General features: G+C 47.9%; 1 protein-coding gene across 3 annotated transcripts in view; it reads left to right on the forward strand.

The window, feature by feature from the left end:
• Positions 1-19805, forward strand: part of MCC (MCC regulator of WNT signaling pathway) — a 343361-nt gene that overhangs the window by 292945 nt on the left and 30611 nt on the right. For all 3 annotated transcript variants that reach the window (XM_081133287.1, XM_081133288.1, XM_081133289.1), the window contains 6 exons: positions 3317-3463; positions 4423-4512; positions 5571-5719; positions 9554-9694; positions 12002-12105; positions 14798-14981. In XM_081133287.1, the coding sequence (XP_080989413.1) occupies positions 3317-3463; positions 4423-4512; positions 5571-5719; positions 9554-9694; positions 12002-12105; positions 14798-14981 (815 nt within the window). The remainder of the gene's footprint in view (positions 1-3316; positions 3464-4422; positions 4513-5570; positions 5720-9553; positions 9695-12001; positions 12106-14797; positions 14982-19805) is intronic.

Below are 19805 nucleotides of genomic sequence, written 5' to 3' on the forward strand. Positions count from 1 at the left end.
TCTAGATTGGCACTGGCTACGTACTAACTTTAGGAGAAATAAACAAGTGGCCTTTCAAATCATGTTCTGTGTTCTGCTTTTGAAGAGCTCCAAGGTCGTAAGGGGTGATGAGTGACCTTCCCACAAATATCCATTCCTAGCTGAGGGGTAGCTGTGATTCCTGACCATCCCCTGACTCCAAACCACATACATTGTAGAGAGGAACATACAGGGTGAGACAAGAGTAGGTCTAACAGTTCATATGGAAAATAATACAATAATTAATAACAAGAATAAACTGTGTGTTTCGCTTGCTCACAACTGTAAACTTACTTTTGCTCCATCCTGTATTTTCCTCAATAAAGTATCTTCAATAAAAGATGGGTATGTTAGTCAATTACCTTAAACGTGGTGACCTAAACCAACAGAAGTGTATTCTCTCACAATTCTGGAGTCCACAAAGTCAAGTTGTTGGCAGGGCTGTCCTCCCTCCAAAGGCTCTAGAAGAGACTCCTTTCCTGCTTCTTCCAGCTTTGGGTCCCTCCTGGCGTTCTTTGACCTTCATCCTCACATGACCTTCTTCCCTGCGTCTGTCTCAAATCTCCCCCTCCTTTTCTGTATGAGGACTCCAGTCATTAGATTTAGGGCCCACCCTATATTCAAGGTGATCTCATCTTGAGATCCTTAACTAGTTAGATCTACAAAAACCGTATTTCAAAGTAAGGTCACTTTCACAGGTACTGCGGGTTAGAACCTGGACATACCTTTTGGGGGGGAACACAGTCCAACCTGCGATGGATGAGTGTAAAAGTAAGGATCTAACAGCTGTGTTTCTTCCCCTCCTGAGCCTTACCTAGGCTGAGCCAGCAAACTATAGCCTTCACGTCTGTGCATTTATTCATTGATATTAAGACTCTTCCCTCCCCAAAATCAAGGGAGGAGAGAAGTCTAACTCAACCACCTCTCTCTCTCTCTCTCTCTCTCCATGACACACTCATCCCACTCCCTTCAACTGGATTTTTTTCACTGCCTAACAGTGATCATTAAATAATAAAGCATTGACCAAAATAAACATCCCTTAGTTTTCAAAGACATTCAGCCTTTAAAATGGATACTTAGATTTAGAAATTATTTTAAGCATGCCTGCCTGTGCACAAGCATGCTGTGGAAAATGACCAGAAGTAAATGTCTCTGTATAGCAAAGAAGAACATGGTACTTTCTCTGTTTTCACTTTTCAGTGTCATCTAAATTCTTAATACTAAACATGTTTTGCTTTAGTAATTAGAAGAAGAAACATTTTTTTAAAAACACGGGCAGTTTTCATGAAGTTTTTATAAACTGCCCAGGACAATTTGTATTTTTTAAAAAGCAGGATGAGTAGGCCAATTGGGATTCTAGGCACAGACCACTGATGGTTTTGTGAATGACTCAGACACTCTAGATTTTGGAGTGGTGTTAACACTTAATTATTCAGGACCTCACTAGGCTTTCACAGCAGTAGAAATTGAAATCCCTGGTCTTTGCCAGGGAGGTTTCCCTGGTGCCAGATGGGGGTAACAGGTCCTCTCCCTTCACCATACTGTATAACGAGGCATCCACACTCACCTATTCTTGGTTTGTAGGGCACCGTTTCATAATGAGGCCTGTAATCTCTCACCAGCAATTCCATTTGGCTTTGACAGGCGTGTGTTCTCTAGTCTTTAATTCCTTGAGGTCAGCCCCGTGTCTGGTGTGTTATAGGGAAGACACACATTTCCATCAACCCGCGGAACCTGGAAGAAGCCACAGCAGAGCGCGAGGCCCTTCTTAGCTGTTTCACTCTCAAATGCAATTTGCTCCAAGGGAATTTTCCTATTTGGCTTCTAATACGTTGATGAATTATTGAAATTTCAATTACTTTTGGGTCCCAATTTAGCAGAATGGAGACATCCAAGGTACTTAATATGAAAGCTTTCCAGTCCCTTTTAGAGAAGGGTTTGCCCCGGAGGGTTGGCTCCAGGGCTGGCAGGGGCGAGGCTCTGTCCTCCTGTCTCTGGGACTAAAGTGCAGCGTGGCCTTGGAAGTCCCTTAGGTCATTGCTCCTCCAGATGTGGAACCCTGACCAGGAGCATCATCATCTCCTGGGAGCTTGTTAGATGTGCAGATTCCTGGGCTTTGTCTGCATCTACTCTGTCAGAATCCCTGGGGTGGGACGCTGTGTTTTTAACAAGCTGTGAGGCATTCTAGTGTACCTACCAGTTTGGAAAGCCCTGCTTTGGATGTCCTGGTGTTAATTCTTCCCAGCAGGGCCTGTCACCCACTTGTATTGGCCCAAGGATGCTGTAGTCAGTTAGCCCTTTAAGATAGACATTGTACCCAGTGATAACACTGTGACCAGGGTCATCAGAAAGACAAATTCCTGCCATCTATCTTCACCACCTGGAACACTTTCCCTTTGTTGCTGATCCATAACCATAGAGAAGCAGGATTTGGACATTTACATTCTGTGCAGGTGAATGTGTGTTCTACAGGTCATTCAAAGGGCCCTGTCTTTCATTTTCACACAAAAGCACTACTTAGGTATTCCTTCCACGGCCCCAGGGATAATCCATCTTGAAGTCCCTGGGGGAAAGCTGTGGGTGCCACCTCTGTCCCTCCAACTTAGCCTCGCCTCCTTGCCAGTGCACATCTCTCTTCTACACCACGCATACTGAATAACCTGCAGTTCTCCAAACCCAGCCTGTCACGGTGATGCCTGTGCTCTTGTGTAGACTGCTCCCCCCAGCCTGACCCCCCACACCACCACCAAAGCCAGCCCCATACTCATCTGACACAACCCTGTTCACCTGGAAGACTGCTCAGTGCCACTCCCTCCTTACCCTTCCCTGATCATTTCAGATGGAGGCATATCCTTCCCCTTCTCTGCTTCCTACACCACTTTAGATAGACATGTATAGCACTCAGTGTGCACTCTGTTGAAATTGTTCGTCTCTCTCCCCTGAGCTCCCAGTTCCATGACAGTGGAGATGTCATCCTGGCTCCTATGTCTGCAGTGCCCAGCACAGCATCGGGCACAGGAGGCTGAATGAATAGACATTTCCTAAAGATGGTCATTTTACCTCTACCAGAAGCTTCCAGTGCCTTAGATGACAGGTTCGCCTCATATTTGTGAAACAAAGATGATGGTCAGTGGCAGGTCTGATTAAGAATAGAGTGACATGTACGTGGACTCAACCAACTTAGCTTTTCAGTGAAACTGATCCATTAATGTAAATCAGCGTCCTACATCCACCCATCTGGCTGTCTCCCTTTGGCCAGGGAAACCCTCTGTGTCTAAGGGCATTATTATTGTTTCAGGTGCGAGAGCTTCAGACTCGACTCCAGAGTGTGCAGGCCACAGGGCCCTCCAGCCCCGGCCGCCTCACTGCCACCAACCGCCCAGTTAACCCTAGCACCGGGGAACTGAGCACGAGCAGCAGCAGCAATGACATTCCCATCGCCAAGGTGAGCTTCAGGGACTGCGGGGATATCTTCTGTTATCTGGAGGCACCACCCTCTGCTGAGCGTGGCCACTGTGCAAGCATGCGATTAGCTCAGACGGCCCCGAAGGACTTCCCCTGGGTCCTGCACAGGCCTCCTACACTGGTGCTGCAGGGACAGATAACCCACTAATAGTTTTAAGTCTCTTTCAGCTGCAACCTGGACTCCAGCTCTCATTAATCAGCTGGCTGGAGCATGTCACCACTGACAAGTCATTGTGGAGAGTGAGACGTTTTGTCAGGCTCTACAATGCTAAGGGGTGGGTGGAGAGTTCCTCTCAAGGACTAGGGTTCAGCCCAGCAGGGGACCCTGAGTGATGAACCACGATCTCCTCACTCATAGGACTGACAGCCCTGCCAGCAGGAAAATAGATTATGATGGGGAGGCCATGACAGCTGTGAGAAGTGGCCCTGCCCACTCTGCTGCAGCCCCAGGCTCACATGTTGAGTTCAACCTAGAGAGACTGTTCAAACGATCCATCTCCTCTTCCCCAGTAGCCCCACTGGTCTCCATGAGAAGATTGGTTCTCAACTATCAAGTTGAGTAAGTTAGGCCAAAACTGTGTCTCAACCAAAGGTGATTTTTGTCCCCCAAGGGATATTTGTTAGTGTCTGGAGACTTTTTTGATGATCACAACTGGAGTGCTGACCAGCATTTTGTGGCTAGAAGCTAGAGATGCTGCTAAACATCCTACACTGTACACAACAGCCCCCACCACAAAAAATACCCAATCCAAAGTGTCAGTAGTGCTGGGGTTGGAAAACCTTGGGTTACATGGGTCGTAGAAAAACTGAACAAGTTAGTTCTTTTTAAGGTATTAATTAGTTGCCATGGTTAACCAGTAGCCCTATGTAAACAATCTGAACAGTATATCTGGGGAGTGAGGTATTCTTTGTTGATGATTTCTTGTTTCCCTTTTTAAGATTGCTGAGAGGGTGAAGCTGTCCAAGACCAGGTCTGAATCTTCATCGTCTGACCGGCCAGTCCTGGGCTCAGAAATCAGCAGCATCGGGGTGAGTGTCCATGAGAAGCAAGGCAAGAAACTTCCCAACAGAGCTGTACGGACAGTGACCTAGAGATAATGGAAGAACTTTCAAAGTTCACCTCCAGTAAACCAGTTAATTATAATAATAAATCACACCCGATTTCCTTCCAAAGAGCCAGATTAAAATGTACACTGTTTCCACATGGTGAATTACTTCTTCAGCTATAAGGGAGACTTTTTCCCTTGATTGGAAACCATTCAGAAAGAAATGATTTAGGTCTAGTTACTGGTGATGTACCTGAGAGTCTTGAACTATCTGCTTTATATCACCCTGCTCCCCAGAGACTGCGCAAGTCAGGAAGCTCTGAAATAACTCCACCTTTTGCACATCCCTCTTGAAAGGCAGTGCTCTCTCCAGTGGGGGCGAATGCTGCCTTTGAAGTGTAGCCCGATGCTGTGACAGACCAGAACCTAGCACCAGAGTGTTCATTTGTAGAGCCTGCGAACCCCCTGGGGCTGTAAGCTGATGGGTGGTGGAAAGGCGGTAGTTTAGGTTCCTTGGGGGATACCTTTTAGGATGAGGTTAGAAGAGCCAGCTGTTTGATCCTCAGGGGTTGAGAGGGCCTGAAGAATGCTTTTAAGGCCCTAATTTAGAATTCTGCGCTGAGCAAAAATAGTATGCATCCAGATTCCATGCCTAATTTAAATTATGAAATTAGAGTCAGCTGCTTTCCTTGGCTGTAGCAGCCAGAGACAAGGGTCTGCAGTGGCAGAGGTTCAGGAAGGGTAAAGGGAGTCCAGACTCTGCTCAATATCCAAAATTTTAGTGACTCTAAGGAGGCATTATCCCCCAGCAGCATGCATTTGAAGGATGCAGCTGTATTTTGATCCTGTTTCTGTGTTGATTTCACAACACATAGTTAGTTTTTTATGCTATAATCATATTCTACAAACTGAAAGATCAGGGTAACCATCTCCTGGTGCCTGGAATAGAAGCTTAAAATGGTTTTGCATGCAAAGCATGCCTGGGGATCGGTGCTCCTGAAGTGACACTGTCCTGACAGGGATTAATGCTCACCTGCACAGGTATCCAGCAGCGTGGCAGAACACCTGGCCCACTCCCTTCAGGACTGCTCCAACATCCAAGAGATCTTCCAAACACTCTACTCACACGGATCTGCCATCTCTGAGAGCAAAATTAGAGAGTTTGAGGTGGAAACGGAACGGTTGAACAGGTAAGGAGGAACCCTGTAGACTTGAGTGGTGGTAGGAGCTGCCCTCCCTCCCCTTTGCAAAGATCGATTGAGGTGGGCTTGTACATTGTGACACAGCAATACTGTCAGGCGGGCGGGTAGGAATCTCTGCCACCTTGCTCATCACAGGGGTGCTTACAGCAGCAGTCAGGGCTGGCTTCATGGGCGGGAGACCTGTGACTTGCATGTACAGGGCCTCATACTTTGAAGGACCCTACACTTTCTTTACTGCTCTGCTCTCACCATTTTAAATTCTTAATAATTTGTGAAGTAGGGACCCACCTTTTCATTTGGTACTGTCCCTCGGAAATTATGTTGTAATTCCCGGAGCAGTTCATATAGGATCACAAATAGGTCAGAATGACAAGATGGCCAGCAAGCGTGCAGACGTGTGTTGCCAAGAACCACAGAGAAAGTTCTGGAATGTTGAGTCAGCATCCCAGGGGCACCCAGAGGCACCAGGAACCAGCCAAGGCATCTGATAGTGGCGCTCCTGGGATGAATCCGGCATGCCAGTCTAACCCTGCTTTGACGGCTGCCTAATTTTATCTGTTTTTGCAAATGTGTACAACCCTCTGTTCCTATATTTTTGTCTTAGAATAGTTTTACCATGTTCCCAGTTTTATGGATTCCTCCCAAGTCCCATGACAGAGGTAGTTTGAGTTTGCCCTCCTGCCTCTGGGCAAAGGTGGGTTCGTGTGTCCTTCCAGCAATGAGAGAGCTGCTAAAAAGCAAAGAAGGACCAGGGCCAGACCATGCTAACCACACTGACTCAGTCAGTCCCGCAGCAGCAGAATGGACTGTGGAGTCTCACCCAAGTTCGGCGTGGCTGCCTCGACCTCCTGATCTTCAAAGGGAGAGCACAGTAAGAACTGGAAAGGTTATGAACTAACCAAGAAGAAATGCAGAGGCCATTCCCCATCCACCGCAGCTTAATGCCATTCCCCTTGCGTGTGGCAAACCTGAATAAATTGAATTACTGTGTCAGTCCTCCCTGATTTGAAGCTGTTTAATATAGTGCTTGAGAACGGAGGAAATGTGGCAAATCTAGGTCATTTTAAATCTTGAAATTAAATGGCTTTCGTATTAAATCCAAAATACTTAAGAGTGGCAGTCCTGATGATTACCTTGTAGTAGGAAAGAAGCAGCCCTCTTGGTATCACCACCTGGGAGTGCTTAAAAATGGAAGCAGATATGCCCTTTGCAATTTAATGAATCCAGATGCCTCAGGGGCCCTGGTTTTAGTGAGGATCTCCTCTCTACAGATTCTGGGATTTAACAAGCCTGCTACAATTATGTGCACCTAGGAGAGACCAAAGAGGGAGGAAATATTTGGTTCTGTAGCTCACACTGTGGTGGTTAACAGTTTACAAAGGGCTCTCACAGACAACCTCTTAATCATCAACTTGGAAGGGTGGAGTAGTAGTCCCATTTTGCAAATGAGAAAACAAAGACTTCTACAATGAGTGACTCGCCTTAAGTCCAGAGCTATTAATTAGCCTGGCCAAAATTCCAAGCCCTGCCTCTTGACCCTACCTCCATTGTCCTCTCTGTGATCATAGCTGCAGCTACAACATGGGAATTCTTGAAAATAACCAAACAGTGTGCCCTCACATCTGTTATTTAACTACCTATCGCAAAGTTGGAGGCCTATTATGCTCCAAAAATGACAGCCTTTATCTTTTTTTTGGGGGGGGGGGGGTTGGTCAAAATGCTTCCTCATTTAACAAATCTGTGTTAAGCACCTACTACTACGCACTAGGCTATTTGGCATGCAAAGGAAAGTAAAACAGACAGGGTCCCTGCTGTAATGGAGCTTATGTTCTGTTTGGGGAGCTAGACAGAAAGCAAGCAGATAAGATGATAAGGCGGCTCCAAGTAAATAGGACACTGTGGTAGAATGACAGGGAGGGTTATTTTTGATAGGTGACCAGGGGAGAAACAGATCTGATCTAAATTTTGAAAGCTCACTCGGGTGCGAGGAATGGAAAGGGCCAAGCAGGAAAGGGGTTGTCAGAGTCTGCAGTAGACCAGCGTGGCCGAAATGGAGATGATGGGACGGGGCAGGGGCCGAATAAGTTTCCTGGTAAGTCAACAGAAATTGCAGCTGGTATAGAGCTGGGCATGAGAGAGAGGGATGGTCTCAAAGAAGATTCTCAGGTGTCTCACCTGTATGGTTGAGTAGATGGTGGTGGCATTGACTGAGGTGGAGAAGATGAGGGGGAACAAGGTTTGGGAAAAATTAAGAGTCCCACTTGGGAGTGTTAAATTTGAGGTGTCAGCGTGACACCCAAGTGGAAAAATCAGTAAACAGCTGCATGTGTGAGATTGACACTCTGGGCTGGAGAAATTTGGGAGTCAGGGGAACACAAATCCTTGTTAAAATAATGGGGCTGGATGAACATCACCCCCAGAGGACAGTGTTGGTAGAGGAGGGAGCCAGGAACTGAGCCCTGAGGAAACGCCAACACTCACAGGTTTTATAGACAACAAGGAGCCAGCAAAGGAGAAAGAAGAAATGGCCTTTAAGGCAGGAAGAAAACCAGGGGAGACCTGTCATGACCCAAGTGCGGGAGAACATTTGAAGAGGGAAGCAGTGGCCCATTCTCAGGGTGTTGCCTGTGAAGGCCCCTGAGATGGCTTGGGTCACGTGGAGGAGGTCTGTGAGCTGGGTAAAGGGTTTGATCTGATGCATGGGGACCAAATGTACACGGGAGCAAGTTGAAAAGGAATGAGAAAGTAGGGACTGTGTCAAGAAGTCTCAGTGTCAATAAAGACAGGACAGTGTGTTCTCGTAACGCCTTACGGTGAACTGACCTTGGAGTTGCCTACGCCTCACAGCTGTCTTAGTTATACTCTCACTACGCACCTCCCATGTGGTGTCTCCATATTCTGTTCTCAAATCGTGGTCGGAAGGTTGATTCTCGAGCCTCTGTCTCTTTAAGACTTGGTGGTCGCAGTGCTGCAAGTGGGTGTGTCCCTTGGAAAAAGAATCCTTGTACCTAGAGGATCAGTGTCCTGGGACAGGAAACAGAGAAGCCGAAGGCTCATGTTTTTCTGACTTTGTCATAAGCTCATCTGCTCTGAATTTATAGCTGATTCGTGTAAAGCCTAATGTTCCCACTGCTTGTCCTGCCAGTAGCTGGTCAGCAGCTGCAGGACTGTCCGACCTGGAAGGAGCTTTGGACACACTCACGGCTCCTGGGCCTCTTCCCCATTGAGGCCTGTCGGGCAGGTTCTTACTCACTCACTAACTCCTCTTTTGCTTCTGCTCTGTAGCTAGTGGTTAAGAGCCCGGGATCTGGGGTCAAACTGCCTGATTCAAGCTCCAGGACAAGGCATTTAACCTTCCTGTGCCTCCACTTCCTCCTCTGAGAAATGGGGACAATAATGCTTAATTATAAGGGTGATTGAGAGGGATTCTGTGCAAGGGCTCGGCGAATGGTAGCTATGATTCTAATGGCGTTTTTTGTTTGTCCTGTGGAGGGTGGTTTATTGAAGTAAACCAATCGTGCCTCTCATGAGGGCCTGAGGTCGTGCGGTTGGCTCCTTCCCCTGGTACACGGTCGATGGCTGGGAGGGAAATAACTGGGCGCTTATTCTTATTTCTAATTCACATAGAATTTAGTGATTCTTTTACTTACAGTTGCTTCCTTTATTTATTTCATGTCAGTTACACTTGCTAAAACATGACGGGCTCACATTCTAACCTGCATTTCCAGCCTGAATCCAGATTAGACAACTACAATATTAGCGATTAATAATTAATAGTGATCATAGTGTGAAATTATGAAAGAGATTTTTCTTCTTTTGTAGCCGTATTGAGCACCTCAAATCCCAGAATGACCTCCTGACCATAACCCTGGAAGAATGCAAAAGCAACGCCGAGAGGATGAGCATGCTGGTGGGCAAATATGAATCCAATGCCACAGCTCTGAGGCTGGCCCTGCAGTACAGGTGGGACATGGAGGGGCGGGGCCGCCTTCAGGTAGAAATGCGTCCATAGTAACCTTCTGCATAAAGCAGAAAGCAAGCTCTTAGGAGACATACTGGGGGGTTGGACCAGCAAGTACTAGTGTGATACATATTGAAAATCAATGAGCACCCTTGTAGCCATTAAGGAAATAAGAGTAATGAGTTTGGTGTTAGTAAACAGTTACGTGTCTACCGGCATATTCAACTTAAATATTATTTCACTCCAGTAACATCACTCAAAATGTCAATCTTTGTATTACATATTCATTTGTTGTTCTTTGTAGTATTTATTCATATTCATACATATTTTACATTGTTGTAAATCTAGTGCATTCTATTTGTTCAGCGTGTTACAGATTTGCAGTGTTGCTTAGTAGTCTCCATTTATTGTAAATGGCTGTGTCCCCTGCTTCAAGTTTATATATTGTTATTTTATTTACTCATTTATCTAAAAGATTTTTGCAGACTTTGACATTGAAAATAATTCCATGGTGAATAATTTAGTGCAGATAATGTCTTCATTCTTTTTAACATTTTCCTCGAGATAAAATCCCTGAAGCAGGAATTATAGGTCAAAGGATAAGAATATTTTCATGGCTCTTCAGGCATGCTGCCAGTTTTTCCCCATAAAAACAAGCCAGTTTAAATAACTATGATGCATTCACTGATGAGTAAGTGGTGTATGAATGCACCACCTTTTTTCAGCCTCATCAGCTTTGGAATTTATCTATTTTCAAGTTACTGCTTTTTTAATAGCTACCAAGCTAGGTCTTATGATTGTTTTCATAGGGTTTTTTTTTTAATTATTAGTATTATTATTATTAGTGTCCTCACTTAGGCATATTTGCCAGGGTCCCAGAGTAGTGACTATATCTTACCCTTGGCATCCTCTAAAAAGTTCAATATTGTTAGAAGAAACATTGCTTCTTCAGAAAACAAAAATCAAAGCAAAGTATATAAGACCAAAGCTGGAGAGCCCTCATGCTTGTTTACAGACGCACCAAAGCAAACAGGTAACCCAGTTTCACTAACTGGAAGCAGGCTGCTCTGCACCACCGTCTGCCTTTCATCCCCGTGGATGAAGCAGTGTCCCCAAGTCTCTCACCTGAAAGGAGAAGCTGCCAGCCCCCACGGCTCCTCACTGGACCCTTTTTCTATCTCTAATTAAAGGAAGATGGAAGTAAAGGCAGTCAAAAAACAGATGGTCTGTTAACTAAATGTTGAGTTAAGCAGCATTTCCCTTACTCAGCTTGGAGAAGTTAATTGGTTATTTGCTTAGGGGGGGATTTTCTCAAGCATCTTGCCCCCGACCACTCAGCCTGTATGCTCACACTCCACCCCATGTGGTCGTGGCTCCATGTGGGTCCACGCGGGTCACCAGTGGCGGTGAGAAAGGGGTTACTTTTAGATCCTCTACCTGGTGTGCCCATGATGATGGGCAGAAAAAGGAGAGACTGATGTTTTTTCTTTTAGAAATCCAAACTCTTGTCAGAGATTTTGCAGATCCAAGTCAAAATAATCTCCTTTGTGGTCAAAATAGTCTCCTTTCTGGGGCATAACATTTGTTCCTACTATTGTCTAACTATTATTATGTCACAGTTTTTAGGGTCCAGAATCTGAGAGTGATTTAGCTGGGTGGTTCTGGTTCAGGGTCTCTCGTGAGCCTCTGGGAGCCATCCGCCAGGATTGTGTCAGCTGAAACCTTAGCTGCTGCTGAGGAGGCTCGTTCCCACGGCCGTCTGTGGTGTCCTCGGTCCTTCGCTCGCCGTTGGCTGGACGCCTCGGTTCCTCAGCATGTGGGGCTCTCATAGGGCTGCTCCAGTGTCTTCACAACGTGGCGCTGGCCTCCTCTAGAGATGACTGAGGAGAGAAAGTTCAGGGAAGAGAGAGTGACCAAGATGAAGTCACAGTGTTTTTAATAGTCTAATCTTGAATGTGACACGCCATCACTTCTGCCATATTCTTGTAGTCACGTAGACCCACCCTGGTACCGTGTGGAAGGGGATAGCACAGGGGTGCGGATTCCAGCGTAGGGGTGGTATTACCTTTCCCATTCAGCGGATCATCCAGAGGACAGCAGACTCGCCTCTCCCACACGTATTGTTCCTTTTGTATTTTTCTGGATCCTAGTGTAGAGTTAGAAGGCGGGGGGCATGGCACAGCAGACGTGGCCGGCTCTGCCCCGGGCGTTTCCCCGCCGGCAGGACGGGGCGAGAGGCAGGCCTGGGGCGGTGGCGAGGCCGTCGGCCCCGCCGAGCCGAGCTGAGGCCGCCTGTGCTTCTGTTGCAGCGAGCAGTGCATCGAAGCCTACGAGCTGCTGCTGGCGCTGGCCGAGAGCGAGCAGAGCCTCATCCTGGGGCAGTTCCGGGCGGCCGGCGTGGGGTCCTCCCCGGGTGAGTGTGGCCCGAGCCCCGTCCCCCTTCCTCATTTCATCCCCCTCTTTTGCTCCACTGCCCCCATCTCAGCCGTTGTCACTGGAGCACCTCCTCACAGCGTGAATTCGCTTGTCAAGTGTGCTTTTCATTTTCTCCCTCATGACCGACTGAGTAAACTGTTTAAGTTGAATGCAGCGAGAACTGGAGTAGAAACCAGTTAAAACAAACAGGCCCTCTTAGGAAACATTCTCCCAGGCTGAGGGCGGGACCAGACAGAGCGGGCGGCCCACGTTGGTGATGAAAGGGACCCGCATGGCCACAGCTTCCCTCTGTGGTGCTGGTGGCTGAGGGCCCCTGGGCCGCCCACGTGGCCTTCGCCTCATCTCGCAGCTTCTGTTGGCTGTGCTTTGTCTCCAGGTTTGTTCCTTCAGGTAGTTTTGAAGCATGAGTTCTGTCTACCCATCTCCAGGTGTCCTGTGAACACAGAGGGAGTGGCCTCCGGCCCTGCTCTCGTCACCCTCACCGAATGCTAACCCCAAGCCCCGCCTGACGCGCAGAGCAGGTGTCTGCTTACCCCCCTCTCCTCCCCTCCTCGCCCCAGGGGTCACGTGTCCTGTTGGCCTGACTTGTCCCTCCAGAACTGCACTGCCCCCCACTTTTGTCCCTCAATTTGGACTAACTGGAAGGAATATTCATTGAAAAAGATACAAGCGTGGCATCCTAACTGCCAACATTGGCTAAAACCTCACCTGATTGTGGCCCTGGCCGTTGCAAGCACGCGAGGAGATCCGCAATAGAAACAGTACATGGGAACTAAGAGAGATCGGGGAAGAAGGGTTGACATTCAGTGGAGAGGCCTTGGAGCCCACACTTCATAACAGCAGCTTCTTTGGAGAAGTAGCAGCAAGTAAACAGAAAACTGAAGTGATGGCGTCACTCCCGAGCCAGCGATGGGTGGTGTGGGCAGGCCAAGAGTCCCCATTCAAGAGCTGGGAGCCCCATCAGGGCTTGTCCTCCCAGGACGCACCTTGCAGCGGTCACCCGGCACCTCCAGAGTGAACACCCCCCCACCCCCGTCCTGCCTGCGTCCTGCCCTTTCCCCCCTTGTGAGGTCTAGATTTGCCCTGAACACCCACATATTTTTCCTCCTCCAGTTTTGACATGCGCAGGAATCTGAAACAAATCTGAAGGAAAGGAAGTATCCTGGGTATTAATTTCCTGCTTCATATCCAAGGCAGCAGGCCTCTGTTTGCACAGGAGACCGTCCTCCACTCCTCTCTTTGTTGTTGTTTTTTTAACAGCATTACCATCTCAGCCCAGAAGTAGAAACTCTGCCAGCATTTCCATTAGAAACCTCATTTTTTCAGGGCCTTTTAGCTGAGCCATAAAACTTTATTCCTCATATTAAACAGCTCCTAAAACGATCTTGGCCTGCTGTCAATTTTTTAGAAAATATATGTATTAAGAAAGCCGATCAATTAAAGGGAAAAAAATCAGTCATCTTCTTTCGAGTTTGTATCAGAGGAATGTTTTGATCCATTTTGTCCTTGAAAGGTACCTTTTATTAGGCTTGCTTTTACTCATCACAGTTACTTGGTAGGGACTGAAAAATATTTGTGGAAGGAAGAAGGCATGAAGGTTGTCAGAGAAATAGCCCAAGTAGGCCCGGGAACTGTAGCCTTAGGACATGTGTGCCCACGTTTGCTCCCCACTCTCCAGAGTCCCTGTTAAGTCTCACGCGTCCGTCCTGCTGACAGTGGCCGTTGACCTGTCATCCTGCCCTAACACTCCATATAGCTGCTCAGCAAAGCAGTACTAGTGTGTGACATTTCCCCGTAGTGTCAGTTAGTATAGTACGTTCATTCTAGATGATTGAGATGAGTGGTTTTCAAACTGCCCTGGGAAGCTGGAGGAGTTCTTTTGGGCAGGACCCCACCCCTGCCCACTTCAACCAGTTCCACATGAACTATTTTTGTGTCTTGTGCTTTGGCATAAGATTTTGATTGAAAAATATTTGGAAGACCATGGATCTAGGCTGTAGAGATAACAAACTGGTAGCTTGTTTGACCGGTAGGGTTTTTAAGACACAACAAGAATGTGAGCATCCTGGGCAGGGAATTCACTGCCTGGTTCTGGGCTGGTGTCGTCCACTCCTGCTCTCTGGCTCCATCCCAGTTATCTGGCTCCTGGTGGCGTCTGAGCTTGCCACTGACCACGGCAAAGCCGAGAGAGGTCCGGGATAGCAAAGGTGCAGAAAATACAGAGTCAACCTGAAGTTCCCACTTTAACCATTAGGCTTGTCACCATTGCCTACTCAAAGCTCTAACCAGGACCGTAGACTCAGGAGATGTGACACAGTTTTCCCTCCGGTCCTCCCTGCCCTCACTGGCAGGGAAGTGCCAGCACAGGGGAAATGGCCCAGCAGACTTGTGACTGGGTGGGAAGAGAAGCCAGGAGCCTGCGTAATTAGAAAATGACAGCATGTCAGAGCTGGAAACAGACCTCAGAGATCACGGTGGCCACCCCTTCATTTGTTGATGTGGACAGTGGGGCCCAGAGCAGAGGAGATGCTTCCTCAGTCCAGCTCCTGGGTGACTGATTCCTCCCTCCGTGCCTCCCCTGCCCGCGTGTCTGAGGGCTGATTCTCCAGACTTGCTCCCCGGCTTGTCGTACCTAGGCCTGTGCTGACTAACCCGTTGGCTTCCCTCAGGAGACCAGTCGGGGGATGAGAGCATCACGCAGATGCTCAAGCGCGCTCACGACTGCCGGAAGACGGCGGAGAACGCGGCCAAGGCCCTGCTCATGAAGCTGGACGGCAGCTGCGGGGGCGCCTTCGCCGTGGCCGGCTGCAGCGTGCAGCCCTGGGAGAGCCTGTCCTCCAACAGCCACACCAGGTAACGCTCGGCCCGTTGGCTGTGAGCCGAACACGTGTCCGCGTGCCGTCTGCTGCCGGGCCCGAGGCCCTCGGGGACTGTGCGGCTCGGGGAGGGCAGCATTCCCCCCAGGCCTCAGCCTGCTCCGGCCAAGGAGGAGGCGGAGAACCGGACTGGGCGAGCCGGAAGGGGCTCGGCGAGCGTGGAAACTGCACCTGGAGAGCAGGGGGACTCGTTCAAAACAGTGACGGGGTGGAGCCCGCACCTGCCTTCCTGTCGGGGCTTTCCCCCGCTTTGCTTCTGTTCGCCATTTCTTTATAGTTCTCGATTTCCTAGATGCATTTGGGGTAGCTGTTGGCTGCAAACGGTCCCTAATCGACCGAGGCCCCGACCACCGCGTCCTGTTTCCAGGCTCCCTCCTCTCCCTTCCTCTTGTGCCCCTGCCCCGTGGGAGCTCTTCTGGGGCAGTGGCGGCCTCTCGCTCCTCTCACCTCCTGTCTCGTGGAGTGATGCCATCCTCATAGCATGTGCTTAGCAGATACTTGATCATGAACCTGAGTCCGCATCTGTGAGTCTAGAAAACTGAAGTGAGTGCTTGAAAAAGATGGGGGGAAGCAGTGAAGACCTGCTAAGCATAATGTGCCAGAGCTTTGGGGTGCTTTTGGATGGGGGTGGGCGGACGGTGTCAGGGAAACTTTTGAATGAAACCTTTCCTAGTGATCTTCTCATTTCTTGCCACCGAAGCCCTGAAAACACAAACGCCTTCCCTTTATATACCAGTTTTCAGTCTAGGAAGTACTTTGTTAGCTATTCTTATGTGGTAACCAAATCTTAAAAGACAGGAAGGGTAACTTACCCCCATTTTCACAGGTGAGAAAGCCTTAGCTTAGAGACGTGTGAGTGACTTGCCCAAATAAGGTCGCATGGCTGGTAGACGAGGGAAACCAAGACTCAAACCAGGACTGCAGCACCAAGCATGTTGTTGTTCTCACTGTACCAGATTGGATCGCATGGCATGAAAACACAGTGTCTACTTGCAGATCGAGTGACCCGAACCACATGAGGCTAGATTGACTCTCGAGCTAAAGGAGAAATACTGATGTTTCCTTGGTGCCTGAAAAGAATTTAATGTTTCCACCTCTCTTTCCCACTGGCAGGACACAGCCATCTGCCCGAGTGTATCCATTTACCTGTCCTAGACCTGGTGCCTCAGGAAACGGGACATTCCTCCCCGTAAGGCACTTGGCCAGGTGCCCACAAACACAAGGGACTTATTTTCTCTCCCCTCCACCAACAGTTGTCTTATTCAGCGAAGCACAGATTATAATTTATATTTTTCTAAAAACCAGATTCTTCTGTCTGAACGCAGAAAGCAGATGCTCTTCTTAATGACTTTTCCAGATGGGTCTAATCTATAATTTCCATGTTCATTTAGAATAGAATGTAGTTCTCGTTTCGTCAGTGATCTTGTTCTGTTAAATTAGTGAGCCTAAGAATTGGCTTGGCAGGAAATGTGTGCTATTTCAGTGGCTTATAAAGTGAATGTTAAACAGATTTTTGCTCACACCTCCCCACCCCAAATATAATTTCATTGTTTTAATCCAAATCGGAGACAGATTTGGAGTCAGTCAGGAGTGGGAACTCTCACCACTCATTTAGTGGAAATTCTGGTTTGGAATATTTGTTAGAAATACTTTAACATGTAGATGAGCCTTGATTTTTGAGGCAGTTTTTATAGAAATACTTAATTTTAGGTAATACACTTCTGTAGGTTGAGATCGATTCAGCACCCAGTCTCTATTTTCAAGGATCACCTCACTGAAGACTGGCCCTTGAACTCATTTCTGTCTCCAGTGGGTCTTCCCATCGAAGTACAGAGGACTTCAGCTCGGACTTCACTCGGTTCTCCTTAAAAGTTCACTTTCACATCCCACCTAAATCAGAGCAGCTCAGGGTAGATGCAAAAGAATCACACACTGGGCTTTCATGTGCACCCTGCATGCTTAGGTCAGGACACAATTGAACTACCTTATGCTGAACAGGGGCTCAGACACCACAACCCCTTCCATAGCTATAGTAATTCATTTTGTTTGTAGATCTTTCCATTCCAGTTTAGACATTCTCCCGTGTCAGGTTTATGGAATGAAGAAAGAAAAGGAGTTACCTGAGTTGGGGCTTTATGTGGCCCCATAAATCCCCTTTCCCCTCTCTGTAACCCACTGGCATAGAGAATTCTAATCAGAGTCTCGGTCGGCTGTTCCCCCAGGTCTCAGGAAAGAAATGTTGAGCAAGGGGCCTCCCTAGGCCTTTCTGGCAGCACTCAGACAGCTTCTGATGACAACAGGGTCATGGTTTTGGAAAGGAGCAGAAGAGTAGTGACCAGCAAGGAGACTAAAAAGTGGTAGCTAGCCTATCAGTTAACTGTTGGCAGGAGCCCAGGGACACTGCTATTTCACTCTTGGAAAATACAGCCATGGCCTCATCCAGAAGTGTAATTATCCTAATGGACAGAGTAACTAGGTAATGTTGATGGCCTGGAGAGCTTTATCAACATGATCACAGCAGAGAGACAAATGGGCTAAATTGTTGGAAAAAGGAATTCTTTAACCCACCCTTTTTGTGAAGCATCACCATTTCAGGTCATTTGGTGGAAGCACAGTCGTTGATCTCAATCTACAAGAGGACGTGTGGCTAAGACAGAATCAGCCTCAGCGAGCCTGCCCTCACCGACACTAGAATTGAGTCCCTTTTATCCCCCCGTCAGGTGGGGACCATGGTGAGCCATGTGAGAATGGGGATCACAGCCTATGGGGAGCCCTGGGCACCTCCACCTGGCTGACCATTCACACTGGGCATGTCCTGGAATTGGGATGAAAGGCAGTGGAGCTTGGGATGCCCAGGCCTCACCCTCTAAGCTCATCTTGATTAAAATGACATTTCATTGGAGAAGAAAGGTTGGGGATACTGGAATCATGCCCATTGAAGGGATGGAAGGAATTAAAACAGCTATGCAGTCAGACGGGCCTGTGCCACCATCAGCAAGCTTCAGGGAGTAAGAGTCGGACCAGATCTGGCCGTTGTCATCGTCATCTTTACTTGTCTCTGAAAACACAGGTACTTTCCCCATCCAAGTCTCAGAAGAATTCATGGGAAATCTCGGGATTAATGCTTAGAAGTGTCAGTAAATTCTGAAGTCCAGCTCAGATTCATTCCCCAACGTGGTGCGCAGGCCTCTGCCCAGACACCCTCATCACTTACCTTTTAGGTTTTATGAAAACTAGGTAGAGACCTGAATTGCTTTTTTTCTTTAAGACCTAACTTCCTGATTTCAAAAGAATTAAGTGCTCATTGTAAAAATAAATAATTAAAACCAAGCATTACATAAAACTCCCCCTGCTAGGACCCTCACTGGAAAGGACACTGTGAACAGTTTGGGGTATATTTCCACAGACTGAACTGTACTTTTTTCTTTTTTTTTTTTTTTTTATCCATTAAGACCCTTGGTTGCCAGTGACAGGACTCAAATAGCTTGAACAAAAGGGGGTCTTGCTGGAAGGATATCGGGTCTCCCTCACAGCAGCTGCATCCCCAGCTGAGGGCAGAGGGCTCTAATGAACCTGAGCAGCAGCAGAAAGGCCCTGAGCACAGCCAGACAGCCCACATCCAGCCTGCGGGGCCCCTGCACTCGCTGTCATCTCCCCCACTGCAGGCAGGCACCCCAAAGGACCGAAAGCCAGCACACCGCCTACATTTGTACATGAGGCTGACTGGCTTCACCGGTGTCAAGTGAGAAAATCCTGGGAAGGGACCTTTCACCCAGCTGGCCTTATGTGCCTACCTGTCACCTGTGGTCACTGTAGTTCCCCAGGAGACACGTGGATGGAGGAGAGAAGGGGTGCACTCGGTAGACCAAAACATGGCATCTTTAAAAACATGACCTGTCTAATTTCCACCTGATGAGGATCCTAGTACATGGACTCTCTCGAATCTTGCTTTTCTCCCCACTTCGCATGATATTTTTAGACATCGTTCCATGTGCCCCTCTTTTTAGCAGCTGCAGTTTTCCTTTGGATGGCAATCCGCCGTTTAGTTAAACAGCCTTCTCTCGGTGAACGTTCGTATCCAGTTTTCACTGTTGGAGCACTGCACTTGTCCTTCTACCTGCCCCCCTAGTGCAGTTTCTGTGGGACCAGCTCTAAGAAGTAGAAGGTGCTGGCTCAAGAATGACTGACGTTTCAAATGTCAGTGGCCTTCTCTGCGTGATCAGTTACCCCAGCAGCGCCTGAGAGGGCCTGAGCCTCCACACCCTGGCTAAAACTGGGTCCTACACGTGTTTTCAGTTTGGCTAATCTGTAGGCAAAACAATATCCTTAATAGTTTAATTTGTATCTCAATTATTAGTGATGCTGAAAATCATTTCTAATGTTTCATTTCCTAATGCAGGGACATTGTTGGCAACAGTGTAGCTGTCAGGCCACAGGGTGTCTCTCCTGGTGTGTTACCAGGGGCTGAATCGGGAGTAGGATCTTTGTTTTACAGATACCTGGTTTCCAACACCATTATAACAGCATCTTTAAAAACGGCTGCAGAAATAGAGACTGTCCCCTCAGTGTCTCAGTTTCTCATTTCGACTTCCACTGTCAGCTAAGTCCTTCAAACCTGCCTAGCACCAGGCAGTTTTTGAGGACTTTGGTTACCTGGCAGCAGATTTTCCCACACCTGTAGTTTGTTCCATAATTTTCTCTCATTTAACCTGCACTTCTCTTCCTAGAGAATTCTGATAACCATTCAAGAGCATTACGGACCTAAGAAGTTTGGCTTTTAGTCCTTTGTGGCAAAGAGAAT

This window comes from Miniopterus schreibersii, assembly GCF_964146895.1.
Source record: "Miniopterus schreibersii genome assembly, chromosome: 3".
NCBI classification, from domain to species: Eukaryota; Metazoa; Chordata; class Mammalia; order Chiroptera; family Miniopteridae; genus Miniopterus; species Miniopterus schreibersii.